Source organism: Chlorocebus sabaeus, chromosome 25, assembly GCF_047675955.1.
Source record: "Chlorocebus sabaeus isolate Y175 chromosome 25, mChlSab1.0.hap1, whole genome shotgun sequence".
Classification (NCBI taxonomy): Eukaryota; Metazoa; Chordata; class Mammalia; order Primates; family Cercopithecidae; genus Chlorocebus; species Chlorocebus sabaeus.
Window position 1 is genome coordinate 8,882,927 of NC_132928.1, and position 16,757 is coordinate 8,899,683.

The 16,757-nt window shown below is 36.1% G+C and overlaps 1 protein-coding gene across 5 annotated transcripts in view; it reads right to left on the reverse strand.

The window, feature by feature from the left end:
• MARK1 (microtubule affinity regulating kinase 1) overlaps positions 1 to 16,757 on the reverse strand; it is a 142,799-nt gene that overhangs the window by 60,606 nt on the left and 65,436 nt on the right. For all 5 annotated transcript variants that reach the window (XM_007988395.3, XM_007988396.3, XM_007988393.3 and 2 more), the window contains exons 4-5: positions 4,985 to 5,033; positions 3,179 to 3,244 (exon numbers count right to left, since the gene is read on the reverse strand). In XM_007988395.3, the coding sequence (XP_007986586.2) occupies positions 3,179 to 3,244; positions 4,985 to 5,033 (115 nt within the window). The remainder of the gene's footprint in view (positions 1 to 3,178; positions 3,245 to 4,984; positions 5,034 to 16,757) is intronic.

Here is a 16,757-nt window from a genome sequence, read left to right on the forward strand (position 1 = left end):
AATCAGACCAATTTTGGTATGAATTTTGTTTTAGCCCTAAGTACTACTGAAAGACATTATTGGGAAGATTTCTTAACTTCATTAAGACTCAGTTTCTACCTACTGCCTACTCACATGGTTGTTGTAAGTATTAAATGAAATAATACATGTGCTTAGCACAGCAACTGGCATATAGTAAGCACTCAATAAATGGCATTTTTGTACCTAGGTATACAGATACATTATATATATATATGCAATATCAATCCTAGGATATAAATAAAATATTAAAAACCAAATACGTAATGAATGTATGTCACATGAAACTAATACATCTACAATGTTAGACAGCATATTATATAATATTAAGCATATTTAAGTGATTAAATGGGATGATGAGAACAGAGAAATGAATGGATGCTTTAGTTGACTCATCATAGTAGTTAATTCTAGGTATGTGGTAATAGTTGTTAATTCTAGTTAACCCATCACAGTAGTTAATTCTAGATATGTGAGTTTAGGCTGGGAAAGATATATACAAGAGTTCGAAAAATTTGGATCTACTCTTAAGTACTGCCTAGAATACACTTACCCCAGGTATTTACATGACATAATCCTGTACTTATCATATATTGTTTGTGTATGATTTACTTCCCCAACTAGAATGTAAGCGTCTTGAGGGCAGGGACTTTGTCTTTGCTCACTCATGTATTCCCAGCACCTAGAACATTACCTGATATATGGTAAGCATTTTATAAATGTTGTTTGAATGAACAAAAGAAAGAATAAACATATCATTTCACAGTAGTCCTGAAACCTACTTTTAATAGGCTCGTTTGGATTAAACATGGTTCAAAATAAAAAAAAAAGATGTATTTGATTTTCTAATCACTGAAAATTTTCATTCCATTAGTGAACCAGAATCAACTCTTGGCAAAGAGGCAGTTGTCTGACTTAATTCTTATTCACATTACCTTTCTAGTGTACATGTCAGGTTTGATCCTAAACCAACTAGAAACTTCAGAGGAAAAATATTCAGTGTTTTATTTTCCAGAGTCACCTTGCCATTTATGGATTAAAAAGGCAAGAAAATGATTCTGGACTATCACAGAACCATGATGGTTTTTGTCACAGAATCACTAACTTGCAAAACTCAAAGAAAACCTATTGCAGGAATCAGAATTTAATGAGACTAGCTGGTATGGTCTGAATTCCTGTACCCATTTCTCTACACTACTCCCCACTGTGCCTCCCAAATATGCTACTGAAGGAGAGTGGTGAAGGCCTTACATACTCTTACTCTAGCCATTACTCCCCTTCATTAGCACCAATAGAGAGTTGACTGTACTTACCATCAATCATTAAGCCAGTATACATATTAATATTAACACAGCCTTGCAGTGGGCCTTTATAAAAACATAAGGGTGTCTACAGAATTTTAGCAGTCTATAATAATTTTCCAAATTAAAGTGGATCTAGCTCCTTTCTCTAAACTTTACATCACTAAAAGGAAGAAAAGAGTCCAATAAACTAAAAATAATATTCGGGGTTCCTATGCGACAGATTATTACAGCAATCTAACTGAAGGACATAAAAGTAAAGAAATAGTTCATTATGTGGTATTTGTAGATTCATTACTTTTATTATAGATACACATTTTATGCAAATTTACATGGTTTTAATATAATTTTTAAAAGCCTATCATAATAAACATTAATGATAGATTTTCAAGTTAAGTAAAAGAACCTACACTGAAATACTTTTTCTGGTTACAAAAGCTTTGCCAAAAAAAAAAAAAAGGACTAAAATATTCAATCTGTATAAACAACTGCAAACGCAATTAAATATATTAACATCTATAGTAAAGCTTTTTAGAAATACGAGGCCAGGTGCAGTGGCTCACGCCTGTAACCCCAGCACTTCGGGAGGCGGAGGCGAGCAGATCATGAGGTCAGGAGATACAGACCATCCCTGCGAACACAGCAAAAACCCATCTCTACTAAAAATACAAAAAAATTAGCCAGGCATGGTGGCAGGCACCTGCAGCTCCAGCTAGTTGGGAGGCTGAGGTAGCAGAACGGAGTGAACCCGGGAGGCAGAGCTTACAGTGAGCTGAGATTGCGCCACTGCACTCCAGCCTGGGCAACAGAACAAGACTCCGTCTCAAAAAAAAAAAAGAAATACAAGACAGTATAAATATAGTTTAGTTGCTACAGACTAGATAAATCCTTTTTATTCTAGTTCACATAAAATCTGAATCACCATAAAAATTATAAATTTCATTAGCTAAGAGCTCAATATAAGTTCAACACTAAGTTTTTCTATCGATTAGCAAAAAATCAATCAGCCAAATAATTTCAGATGCCTTCTTTCTTCTTCAGTTGCTTAAATCCTGAGCCCTTAAAATCTCCCTTTAAGTATTCTTTATTTTTACTTATTAAATGATTAATTCCATAAATTTTCAACCCATTTCTGAGAAAGTGAAGTCCTAAGTCTAAGAGAAAAGTGATTCTGAGCTGACGCATTTCTCGTTTAAGGGAAAGTGCAGGAGATGAAGGTGATTTTCTATTACACATCAGTGTTTAAAAATCATTCCTATTTTTGACATCATGATAGTCAAAACATATGTGATATTCTACTACAAATGCATCTTGCTATCTCCCTGTCAACTCAGTCCTCTAACATGTAAAATGTATAGATCAATACTTGTTTAAATGGAAACATTTAATTCATTTTATGAATTATCTTGGAAAGGCATATATATTGAAAATCTGTCATATGTGAACAATCAGTGAAATAAACGCCTGACCTAGAACAAGCTTTTATTACAGATTTTATTAAATACATTCTGTACTTGAGATTCCCTGCTGATAGCCAAGAGTTTCTAATCATGATATGATATAATAAAATTTAGGTAAGAGAATCAATACATTTATAAGATGACAATACAAATTTAACGTTTCAAAAAATGTCCCTAAGTAAACTGTAAATAAGCCAAAAATTCCACTTATAATACTGTAGGATCAAAAGGTCTTAAAAGCAAACACTGAATTTTTCTTAAGATGTCATTTGAAGGCATTTAAATAAAACAACAGATTCATTAACAACACTGAAGACATAAATGTCATAATGAACCCTTAGGTGTTAATATTTCTGTATGTCTCAGCAAAGAGAACTTTTCAATCACCCTCATTCTTACCCCCACTCGCGTATTCCATGACTAAATAGAGAGTCTTCTCTGTTTCAATAACTTCAAACAATTTTACTGAAAAAAAAAATTAGAGATATAACTCTATAACTGTTAGCACAGATTGAATATGCTTTAAGAAAATCTAAGGTAATACTAAACTAGTAGAAAACTTGACTATTTACTAAACATTATTAATCACAATTTTAAGTTCAAAAAGTCTCTCAAAGATTATTACTCCTATGACAGAAAACTACTTACCACAAAGTGATTTAGAACCAACTTCTTAAGTTGAAAAAGTTAAGTTTCTAGGATTAAAAAGCCATTACTTTTTCAATAAGGTAATAAAAGGAACTCTTAAAATCAGAAAAATAGAATTTTAAACTGAAGTTTAAAAAGAGACTATGTTATATTACGGTGAGCAATTATAAAATGTTAAATAATCTTTGGTACAGAAACAAAAGAATTTCTGTATTTCTGTCATATTATAGAAGTTTCTGGTTAGAAAAACTACCAAATTATCAAATTTATGTAGTTGAAATAGTCACCACAAATAAGCACTTTAACAACTATATACAGTAAGATTTTTAAATGTGCAAAAACAAGGTGTTTTAAAAAAACAGATTTTAAAAAGAATTTTACTTCTCACAATCAAATGATTTCATATAATAATATATCTAATCAATAAGTTTATTTGTAAAGATGGGGAGAAATCAGAACTTACTGAAAAATTTTACTAAAATTGAAATCAACTTATTTTCTTTAAAATGCAGTTATTTTGCCTGTAAACTATGATCAAACCCAAGTGCATAGTATCAAAATATTTGAAAGTCATTTTTTTTTAAAATAAATACCTAAATGGCCTGCAATCTCACTTAGAGACTTTTTTTTTTTTTTTTTTTTTTTTTTTGAGACAGGGTCTCTGTTGCTTAGGCTGGAGTGCAGTGGTGCGATCTTGGATCGCTGCAACCTCCACCTCCCAGGCTCAAGTAATCCTCCCACCTCAACCTTCTGAGTAGCTGGGCCTACAGGTGTGCACCATCACGCCTGGCTAATTTTTTTTTTTTTTTTTTTGTAGAGACAGAGTTTTGCCATGTTGCCCAGGGTGGTCTCAAACTCCTGAACTGGGACAATCCACCTGCCTCAGCCTCCCAAAGTGCTGGGATTACAGGCATAAGCCACGATGCCCAGCCAGAAAGACATTTTCTTTTTTTAAATTTAGAGACATTTAATCAGGAAATTAAAAAAAAATTGTATGCATTAATTCCAAATGGTATCAATTATTTCAGTGGAGAGCAGAAGATAGCAAGGTAGCAGAAAACAGCAATCTGTAGCTTCCAGTTAGCTTCTTTGTAATCTATTTTTACCCAAAGTATCACTTTCCTGGGTTATCATTCAGGTTATCACTTTTCTTCTGCTTAAATAAACTATCCTTAAACATTGTGTCTTTTCAGGCTCGGCGCGGTGGCTCAAGCCTGTAATCTCAGCACTTTGGGAGGCCGAGGCGGGTGGATCACGAGGTCAGGAGATCAAGACCATCCTGGCTAACATGGTGAAACCCCGTTTCTACTAAAAATACAAAAAACTAGCCGGGCGTGGTGGCGGGCACCTGTAGTCCCAGCTACTCGGAGGCTGAGGCAGCAGAATGGCGTGAACCCGGGAGGCGGAGCTTGCAGTGAGCCAAGATCGCGCCACTGCACTCCAGTCTGGGCGACACAGCGAGACTCCGTCTCAAAAAAAAAAAAAAAATGTGTCTTTTCAAATACCCTCAAATTAAGGAAAACACTTCATTGCTGATTTTATATATATATTTCATACCTATATTAGGATGATTCAGTATCTTCATTATTCGTACTTCTCGAAATAACTGTTAAAGAAAACAGGTAGACATATTTCTGTTAAAAAAAAAAAACAAGCAAGCAGAGAGCCAATTAAAATATTTATTTGAAGAAATTAATCTGCTTATAAAATGCTACAGGATTCTGGCAATGAACTGAAACAAGGTATTTTCTCAGTCCCAACTCTGTGCAAACAAGCTATGTTAACTTAGACTGTGACATTAACTTCGCTGTGACTTGGTTTCTAAAAGAATTTTAAGTAGATGAACTCAAATGGTCTCTCTCTGTGTGTGTGTGGTGTGTGAATACACTATATGCAAAAAACTTACAATTATTTAACCACTCCTTATGAAAAGCTACAAAAGAAAAACACTGTGAAAATGAAACTAAATGCTCTTTCATATGATTTTTACCCAGAAACTACCTTCCTTAGAGGTTTGACTCTTTAAAGTCATCTCTACTGACTGATCAGACATTTTAATGAAAGATTCAGTAAGGTTTTTAGGTAGATTTGTAGAATAACATTAAAGAACAATAAAAATGCATTTACTAATTTATATAAAAACAAAATGAAAAGAAGTGACTTGAAACACAAATGTTAAAATTTCCCTGCTTTTCATTTTACTTTTTAAACAATATAGGGCACGTTTTTCAAAAGCATAATTTAGTATTATTTTCTCAATGTCTTTGAGTATGTGTTAGATTCCAAATAAAGCAATTTGTTCAAGAAAATGGGAGAACCAAAAATTGGTGATATTCTGAAAGTATATTAAGACATATGCATTTTATCAGAATAAAATCTAAAGTTACTGCTTTCAGAGGTGACACTTCTCCAGCAAAGATACGCAATAGCCAAAAGAACACAAAAAGATGTTGAACATTATTAATCATTATGGAAATATAAATCAAAGCCACAAAGAGGTACCACCTCACATCTATTAGGATGACTGCTATCAAAAACCAACCCCCAACTCTGCCCAGAAAATAGCAAATGTTGGCGGGGATGTGGAGAAACTGGAACAGTTCTGCAGTGTTGATGAAAATGACAAACGATAAAGCCTCCATGAAAAAAATATATAGCAGTTCCTAAAGAAATTAAAAATAGAATTACCATATGACTTAGCAATTCCACTTCTGGATATATGTCATATACCCAAAGAATTGAAAGCAGAGACTCAAGCAGATACTAGTACACCCATGTTCATAGTAGCATTATTCACAATAGCCCTGCAACCAGAGTCTATCAACAGATGAAGAGATAAACAAAATGTGGTCTATACAAACAATGGAATATTACTCAGCCTTAAAAAGGAAGGAGATTCTGAGACATGATAGATACAACATGGATAAACCTTAAGGACATTATGCTAAGTGAAATAAGCCAGTCACAAAAGGGCAAACACTGTATGATTATGCTTATATAAGGTACCTAGAGTGGAGTCGTCAAATTCATAGAGATGTAAAGTAGAATGATGGTTGCCAGGGGCTGGAAGGATGGGGCACTGGGCGGGTTACTGTTTAATGAGTACAGAGTTTCTGTTTTGGAAGATGAAAAACATTCTGGAGATTGATGGTGATGTCTGAACAACAATGTAAATGCACCTTAATGCCACTGAATTGTATACTTAAAATGGTTAAACCGGTAAATTTTGTTAGGTATATTTTACCACAATTTAAGGAAAGAAATAAAATGTGCAAAAATGCATTAATAAATGTCCACCCCAATTAAAACAAAATAACTTAAGGCTTACCTGCAACGAAAAAGCTTGCTTTCACTAGCTATTCTCAATAATTCCTACACAAACCCAGGGAGTCTGTATGTGTGCATATGTATATTCATATAAATAAATTTTTATAAAGTCCATGATACTTACAACTTTAATAATTAAAAATTACCTACCAGTAAATAAAATATAAAGGTGGATTCATTCATGTTCCAGACAAGTACTTTCTGTAACTGTGAAACACATTTTCATTTCAAATTTGGGACAAAGAGCATGCAGGTTAACCTCTCAGTACACATGGTCTTCAGTACACTTGAGATCATCTCTTGTTCTGGCTCTGACAGCACATCTTCCTGAACATCCTCCAGCCTAAGTGGCCCCTCTCAGTCTTCCACTAAACCTCTCCCGCTCTACTCAACCTTTAAACATGGAGCTCATCAGGGTTCAGCCCTTAGTCCCCTTTATCTTCTCAAATACATGTTTCTCCTAATGATTTATCATGGCTTCAAATATCATCAATTTGTTGCTGACTCCTAAATTTAACTTTCTCATCCCAACATTTATATCCAATCCATATACACCTACTCAATGTTTTCACTTGGCTGTCTCACAGAAATTCAAACCCAATGCTTGAGTTCTCACACCAAATTTGATACTGGTTTTCCCCAGCTCCATATATCTGTCGAGCACCTTAATGACTGAAACTTTAGGATCATTCTTAACAACACCATCTCTTAAAATTTCTACATCAGATGCATCACTAAGACATTTTTACTCACCTCCACAATTTATTTCAAATCCACCCATCCATACTGACACCATTGTCACACTGAATCCCACTGGTCTTGGTACAACCATTCTGACTCTCTTTTCTACCCTCCCATCCTCCAATCTGTTATCCACACATCTTTTCTATCCTCCCATCCTCCAATCCGTTATCCACTAGTTAACATCCACTGGTGGTTTCTCAATGCCATTAGAATAAAACCCCTAACCTTGAACACTGGCTATCAGACTCTGGAAAATATCAAGATCCTATTTACCTCTCTAGCCTTATCTCATGACTCTCAAAGTGCCTACTCTGAGCCTCGTCTGCTCCACCTTTGTGCTCCACAGTCCTAATGGCCCCTTTGAGCTCCAAGTCACTGTAACTGATGATTTTGCTATTTGCAGCCTTGGACAATGGGAGTCGGCCTTCACCCAGAAGCGTTCCTCAGAGTTTTGAACTCTTCACCTCCCAAACAGGGCTAACAGGTTTTAAAAACCAATTAGTTATTAGCATGCTACTGACTGCTTGTCAAAACTGAGCATCTGACCCACAGAGGGACAGCTGCATTTACTGACCAAATTGCCTTACTCAGGTATGTGAACTAGGAAAAGTCAAAGAAAGTAGCATCGGATGTCATTTTATATACATATACATACATACATATACATATCTATGATACACACACACATAATAGACTTTATTTTTATAGCAGTTTTAGGTTCACAGCAAATTTGAGCAGGAAATACACAGAGTTTTCATATACTCCCTGTCCCCAAACATGCAGAGTCTCCCCCACCATCAACATCCCAAACCAGAGAGGTACATTTGTTATAATCAATGGACCTACATATCATTATCACTGGAAGTTCACATTTACATTACAGCTCACTCTTGCTACTACTATACATTCTATGGGTTTAGACATGTACCCATCATTTTAGTATTACATAGACTAATACTAACACCGCTCTGAAAATCATGTATTCCACCTATTCATCCCTCCCTTTTCCCTAACCTCTGGCAACCATTGATCTTTTTATTGTCACCAGTTTTGCCTTTTCCAGAATGTCATATACTTGAAATCATACAGCATGTAGCCTTTTCAGATTGGCTTTTACTTATAATACACATTTAAGGTTCCTCCAATTTTTTTCATAGCTTGATAGCTTATTTCCCTTTAGTGCTAAATTATATTCTGCTGTCTAGATGTACCACTGGTTACTCATCCATTCACCTACTGAGGGACATCTTGGTTGCTTCCAAGTTATGACCATTATGACTAAAGCTGCTATAAACATCCACGTGCAACTTTCTGTGTGGACGTAAGTTTTCAGCTTCCTTCGGTAAATACCAAGGAGTGCAACTGCTGGATCATATGGAAAGGTATGTGTAGTTTTGTAAGAAACTGCCAAACTCTCTTCTAAAGTGGCTGTACCATTTGCATTTCCACCAGCAACAGATGAGAGTTCCTGTTGCTCCACAACCTTGCCAGCATTTGGTGCTGTGTTTTGGGCTTTTGCTATTCAAATAGGTATGTAGCAGTATCTCATTATTGTTTTAATTATCATTTCTCTGATGACATATGATATGGAATATCTTTTCACATGCTTATTTGCCATCTGTATAACTTCTTTGATGAGGTGTCTGTTCAGATCCTTCACCTATGTGTTAATCGAGTTGTTCATTTTCAAGCCTTTTCAAGCCAATTTTTAGAAGCCTGTTCCAATCCTCAATAATACCAGATGCCTGTCGACAGTAGGAAACGTAGAATGTTCATTAAATATCTTGTTGATTCTAGTTTGTCACATCAGAGAAAGGGTCCTTACCGTGGGCAGTCCTGGAGGTCCTGGGCAGAGGGAGCCAGAAGTCATATTCCCTCAATTCCTCCTCAGGGGTCTCAGGGAGGTGTGGGCCTTGGTCTGAGTGGCGGCCCTCAGGTCAGCAGAGGAGAATGTGCCTGGAATCTGGGTGATTATCCAGAGTGAGGGCTGAGGGGGCCTCTCGCTCTGACACAGAAAGGATGCTACCCCTGCCTGGGCCTACCCAGGACTGACAACAGAAATGGAACTCCATGGGGTCCCTTGGTCTGAGCAGGTAGTCCCCTCAGAACATTTTCAGGGTTTTTACCTTGGCTTCTGACTCCACCTGAGCCTCCTCTCTGCCTACCTAACCCGCCCCAGACTCACCTCCCTGAGAACCCCAAAGAGAAACAAGGGGGCACCTCATCAGGTGACTACTGCCCAGAGACTCACAGGCTGACAGTAGGGGTGGGGCTCTACGGGTTAGATTTGCAGAGGATCTCAACTTCTTATTTCAACCTATTTTTTTCCTTACTGTGGCACGAGCAGATAAAATTCACACGTAAAATGAGCAGAAAAGATCCACATATAGCTATAAAACCAAAATTCCCAAATCTGATGATTCTAGGTTTTAATGTAACCAAGTAATTTTTTCCAGAAAGTCAAATATGGTAGCTTATTATTTGATGACTTTCATAAAATCATTTTATAAGCACTGAGTAGTAAAATCAGCCATTTAAACATTTAAAGGTCATTTTATAAGAAAAAATGCTTAAGTGTAACTAAGGTAATTTAAAAAATTGAACATTATTTTTTAAAAATATTATTTTCCCCAAGCCTCCAAGAACATATTATAAAGAATAAACACAAACAGTACATACTTTGGTTTTGCTATAAGATATAGATTTTAAAGTTTATAAACTTGTTATTAATATAAGTAGCACTATTATTTTTCATTTGTAATTTATTTGTATTATCGCTATTATATATCTCTAACAGAAAAGTCCCTGGCACCAATCTTGCTCTCCTACACTCATATACAATATCTAAATGAATTACCACTTCTACTTTCCTCATCTATTCTTGTTTTCTTGTTAAAATTTTACTTATTTGTTCAGCTGTAGGAAATGACTTAAAAAATCACAACTCAGCACTTCAGTGTATCAGACATCTTTGTAACTGGCCTCTACTGAACTAACCTGCCAACCTTTTCTCTACATTTCCTCTGCAACACACAGTGAGTGATATCTGTGCACCCATAATGCTCTTGGCTATTGGTGTTCCCTGCAGCCTTACACTGCAAGCAGCTGAGTATCATGCTTACCAGAGGTTATCTAGGTCCCAAACATGTTTGCTAGTTGCAGTTAGTACTGGAAATAGATACTTTAATATATTAGTTTCCTATTGATGAGTAACAAAGTACCATACCGTAGCAATTTACAACACACATTTGTTGCCTTGCAGTTTCTGTGGCTCAGTAATCCAAGCAAGACTTAACTGGGTCCTCTGCTCAGGTCTCATAAGGCTGCAATCAAGGTGTTGTCCAGGATGGTTCTCATCTGGATATTTGACTAGGGAAGAATCTATTTCTGAGTTAACCCAGGTTACTGGCACAATTCATTTCTTTTTAGCTGTTAGTACTGAGGACCCTGGCTTCTTGGTGGCTGTTAGCTAGGGGCCACCCTTACCTATTAAGAGACTGTCCATAGGTCCTTGCCAAGTGGACTTCTCCAACATGGCTATTTACTTTCTTAAGCCAGCAAGTATAGTCTCTAGAGCAAGTCTGCTAGCAAGACAGTCTTACATAATATAATATAATCATGAGAGTGAAATTCCATCACCTTTTCCCTATCACATTGGTTAGAAGCAAGTCAGTCATAGGTCCTGTTCACAATCAAGGGGAAGGGATAATGCAAAAGTGTGAACATCAGAAGGCAGGTATCATGAGGGTTGCCTCAAAGTCTGTCCAATACAAATTTTACATAAACCAATGAAGTACACGTTTGTTGTTTGACAAAACAAACCAAACTGAATACTTTGGAAATACTAGATAAAAGTTGCTAGACTGCTGTCCAACTAGGTGTGGGCAAGATAAATGTAAAAGACTGGGAAAAAATCTAGGCTTCTGCTCTAATTGCTGCCTGAGTGTCATTCAGTTCTCTCATTAATTAAAACAAAACAAAACTGGAAACAGTAGGAAGTGTATTATGAACTTATGAGTGTGATCTGTACAAGGCAAATAAAGCAGAATGATAACTGGCAGACCCAAACTTAAAAAAAAAAAAAAAAAGAAAAGAAAAAAGCTTTGGCCCTACATGAAAAGATTAATCAATGCATATACATTTGTGTGTACAACTGAAGTGTTAAATGTTTATATAACTTTTAATAATTCCTCACTTTAACCTGCTTTTTTCAATTAACAGTTCCTTACTACACTATGAAAGAGGGCTTTTACTTTTACTCTAATTGGCACAGCCATTTCCTGTATACTATGAAGTGTGGCCCATTAAGCCACATGAATAAGCCATGTTGGTTTCTGGATTCTAACTCCTCTTCTTTCTCTTGTCTTGACAAAGCACATCAAATTACAGAATACCGAAGACAACACTGTCATATGAATAATCTTGAATTGACTCTAGTTACTTTTTATGAAATTACTGGCAAATTTGGTAGTTTTCTCTTAGAATCAGCTGGGATATATCTCAAAACTAACAGAAACATACTGATGTTTCCTGGCAGCTCCATGTTTCAGAACTACTAATCTAAAGAAACAGACTGGCAGCATATTCTTCAGGTATTCCTCCAAAAGCATTGGGGTATTTTTTTGTTTATTTAATTATTTCATAAGTTGGGCTTTTGACTGCAATGAGTTAATAAATCCCTAACTGGTACCTGGAATGTAGTTATTCCGTTCTACAAAGAACAGACATGAGCTGAGGGATAGGATTAAAATCATTTTGTGAAAACTGGGGCATCCACAACAAAAACAGCACCTGAACAGAAGGCCACTCCACTTCCATCCTGAGAAGAAGCAAGAAAAAGAGTTGTAGGCAGGGCCAAAGTTCTAATCATAACTTTAACTGGAATTTTTAATTCCAATTAAAACAACAATACACAGCCATTGGGTTCCTATATCTCAAGTATGTCTTGAGTACATTGTTCAATCCTTAGTTTCCTCTCCTTCAGCAGTTTTGGACAAAGAGAGAGAAAAAAACATAAGCGATAACAATAAGATGTGTGTGGGTTTGGGTGTGTGTTGACTAAAAATGATAGGCAGTTGTCGAAGAATGGTTGCTGTTAGAAGGAGCATCAGGATGTTTTACATGGTATATTGAGTAAGGATAATGGAATACCAGATTCCTACCCCATCAATCATCTCTCCTCCCAAAGAAACACTTGAATTGTCAGCTGGATTTCGATCCCTGTTATGAAATGAACTGTGTTCCCCGCAAATTCATATGTGGAATCCCTAATGCCCAGTGTGACTATACTTGGAGACAGGGACTTCAAGGAGCTAATTAAGGTTAAGTAAGGTCAGAAGGGTGGGGTTCCAATCCAATATGACTGGTGTCCTAAAATGAGGAAGAAATGTCAGGGATGAACTGGTCATGTGCAGGCCAAGGAGAAAGACCTCAGGAGAAACCAAACCTGCCTACACCTTCATCTTGAATTTCCAGACTCTAGAAAGGTGAGAAAATTTCTGTTAAGTCACCCTGTCTGTGGTATTTTGTGATGGTCCTACTAGCAGACTAATATGATAACCCTCCAAATCTAGAGAATTTTGGCCAATTGAAAAGTACCACATGGCTTCAGCAAATGTCTAAGATATCTCTTCCTCTCCAGGACTCCCCTCAACCCCTGCCTAGCTCTTTATTTTCCAGTTGGCTGCATGAAAGAAAGAGACTGAAGCTAATGGCAGAGTTTTCTGCATGAGCTGCATGAGCCAAAAGGCAGCAGGGAGAGGGAGAGGAAGAGCCACATATATATATGTGATCTTTTAACCCAGGGCAGATCCTCATCAGCAAAGTGCCAATCTTCACACTTCTTTGGGTCAGTGGAGAGAGTTAAATGGGCATTTAGACAATGAAAAGAGGTTTGAAACAGAGAGTTACTCTTTAAAAAGTTAATTACTGTATGTGTCATATGCTTCAGGTACAAGTACAAAAAATAGAGGTATTTTTAAGAATAGTAGTGCCATGCTACTATTTGAGTTTCTGATGTTAATTTTCAGTTCTTTTTCTTTCTCATTTTCAAACTGTGATGTCACACAATGTTGCTAGCAAATGTAAATTTAGTAAGAGAGCTCTGAATTTATTATTCCCCTTTGAATTTACTGTTTCAGGTTTGCTATAGGCTGGAAATTAAGGCCAGAGTTTGCTAGAATTGTGTGTTAAATTAGGAAAATAAGTCAGGAGTGAAGGCCCAAGATACGTCTTCTATATCACAGCTATTCTAGTTGTTTAGAGGCCTTTATTGTTTCCTTCTTGGTTCTTGGCTTTGTTCCAGATAACTAAAGTTAGTAAACAATCTTCAATTCTTTGGAGATATTGACTTTTCAATTGGGTCTTTCCTGGCTAGAGCTTAGGTCAGGATTAGCCAAACCCCATTAGTGTCAGTCAACATTTGCCTCAATTATGTGCATTTTCCTTGTCTCTTCTCAACTGCTCTTTGTTCCTTCCTATCTCTTCCATTCTTCTGCTAGTACTCTTTTTGTGATGAGAAAAATTCTGCCATTTTTAGAACTAGCCAACTGGACATGGCTTAAACAATCATCATTCCAGTTATACCCAAAGTGTCACAGTCAGGGGCCAGTCAAATGCACATAGTCTTCTCTCCATCAGACCTGCTCACCAGTCTGATAAAGTTGCCCTTGATCTCCTCAGTGTTACAGGACTTCTGCATCGCTTGCTTGATTTTGAGGCAGAAGGAGAACACTGTGGTCACTGGGAGCTTGACAAAGGCAATGGTTGAGCTCGTTCCTCCTGAGAGCGCTATTCCATGCTGTCTTCAGAGTCACAGTAAACTGGGCTAGGAGAAGGCTGGCACACAGTTCCTGTGCCTTACAACACAGCCTTCTTCACCTTTCAAAGATTGTGCTCTGATTTGGGTTTTAGGAGGGTTAGGAACCCTTCTTTGTCTTCACCGCAATCTTTGTAAAACTTCTATCTGTATCTTTGACAGTTTACTGGCCTATTAATATGAAGTGTGGGTGTGGCTTTACCCTGAAGGTGACATGCAGTTCCAAGAGACTGCTAGGTCCTTGTCTAGACTATCTCAGAAGTGCCATTTATTGAGGGATTATGTGCATATATATATATTTTTTATCTACGTTAACGGAATCCTACAGATTAAACTTTCAGCTTTTTAAATTCTAGAATCATCATGTCATTTCTTTTTTAGCTCTTAGACATCTCATTGGGATGTCAAGTATTTTGTAAAATTATTGCTAGCAGCACTATAACAATTTAAGCTAACTTCTTAAGGTCTTCCTATGAAATCACAGCACAGAAAAACATCTGAATATAATTAAATGAATACATATTAGGTGATTTATAACTACAACAGTAAAATAATTATTCAGTATTTCTTTATAAAGTTGATAACTTGCAGCCAATTATTCATTGCAAAGTAATAGAAGGAAATACCCTATAAATGATAGCCTGTGTCAGTTTCCCAAAGTTTTGTCTTCACATAGGTAGATTATAAGATTCTTATAAGAAGATTATAAATCTTATAATTTCTTATAAACCAGTACCAATTTCATATTACTAGAATCTCTCCTAAGATCCTGCACAGCTTTGGGTATAAATCAGTGCTCAGTAAAAGTAATTGTTGGAGATATGAAGTTAAATAATTTCAGAAAGAAGATATTAAACTTAAAAGTAGCCTAAATTTGAAAAGATGGCCAATTTCATTAGAAATCATGGAAATTAAAATTAAAACTAGATACAACTTCACACCCATAAGGTTGGCAAAAGTTTTAAAACATGGTAATATAAAGTGTTGACAAGAATGTGGAGCAATAGTAAATCTCATACAGTGCTGGCTTAAGTAAAAATTGGTACAGCTACATTGGAGAGCAATTTGACATTATCTAGTAAAGTTGAGGTTATGCATGCCCTTCAACCCAGCAACTCTACTTGGAGAGAGACACCCCTCTATATATCTTCTCAAAAAGATATACACAATAATGATCATTCATTATCTGTATAGTAAAAACAAATAGTTAACTAACTCGAAAAACAAAATAAAATACAAACATAGAACAATAAAATCCACTAACAGGAAAATAAATAGATGTGGTATATTAAGGAGAAAATGGATAAACCATGCATGGCATATTCATACAATGGGATCCAACAATAGCAATAAAAAATAAATGAACAAGGTCAAGCATGGTGGCCCACGCCTGTAATCCCAGCACTTTGGGAGGCCGAGGCAGGTGGATCACCTGAGGTCAGGAGTTCAAGACCTGCCTGGCCAACATAGTGAAACCCTGTCTCTACTAAAAATACAAAAAATTAGCTGGGCTTGGTGGCGGGTGCCTGTAATCCCAGCTACTTGGGAGGCTGAGACAGAAGAATCACCTGAACCCAGGAGGTGGAGGCTGCAGTAAGCCAAGATCACGCCATTGTACTCCAGGCTGTGCAACAAGAGTGAAACGCTGTCTCAAAAAAAAAAAAAAAAAAAAAAAAAGGGAAGAAAGAAAGAATAAGACTATATAACTAGCATGAATAAACTATAAGACAATGTTAAATGAAAAAATCCGATTACAGAAAGATAGGACATCTTAAAATAACAAATATACTGTATTTTAAGTACAATCATATGTAAAAAAAAGTTTTTAAAAATTTGAATGGGAATAAGAAAGACCAAATTCAGAATAGTAGTTATTTCTAGGTAGGAAAAGACAAGACTGGAACCAAGAAATGACACATGGGGCTTCAACTGTAGCTGTGATGTTTTATTTCTTTAAAAACAAGATTAGAACAAAACATTTTGGTGTAATAAATAAATATCATGAGAAAGCAACTTTTTTAAAATGGGAAAGACATTTTGAAGTCCCTATCCAAAAAATAAAAATAGACTAGTTTATTATATCAACAAACTGCCAAGCTTAGAAAAACATGAAAATATGACTCTTAAAATAACTAAATAAGAAAAAAGACTGTGACTTTTAAAACAGCCAGATGGTTAGTCTAAACTTCATAGGTGACTTAAATACTCTAAGCCTCCTTCATTTCCCTCAAGAGAAAATTCTTCCACATTGATTTCAGTGTATCTTAAGTAGCTTCTTGAGAACACAGAAATGGATGCTTTGCAGCTATTAAAAACCAAGCAATTAGGATAGAGGTTTTCAGAGTTAGAGGCAGAATACAGGCATTAAACCAAAAACATCAGAAACAAAAAGCGTCAACAAACAAATCAACAAAATGACTACCAAAACTAAAACAAATAAAA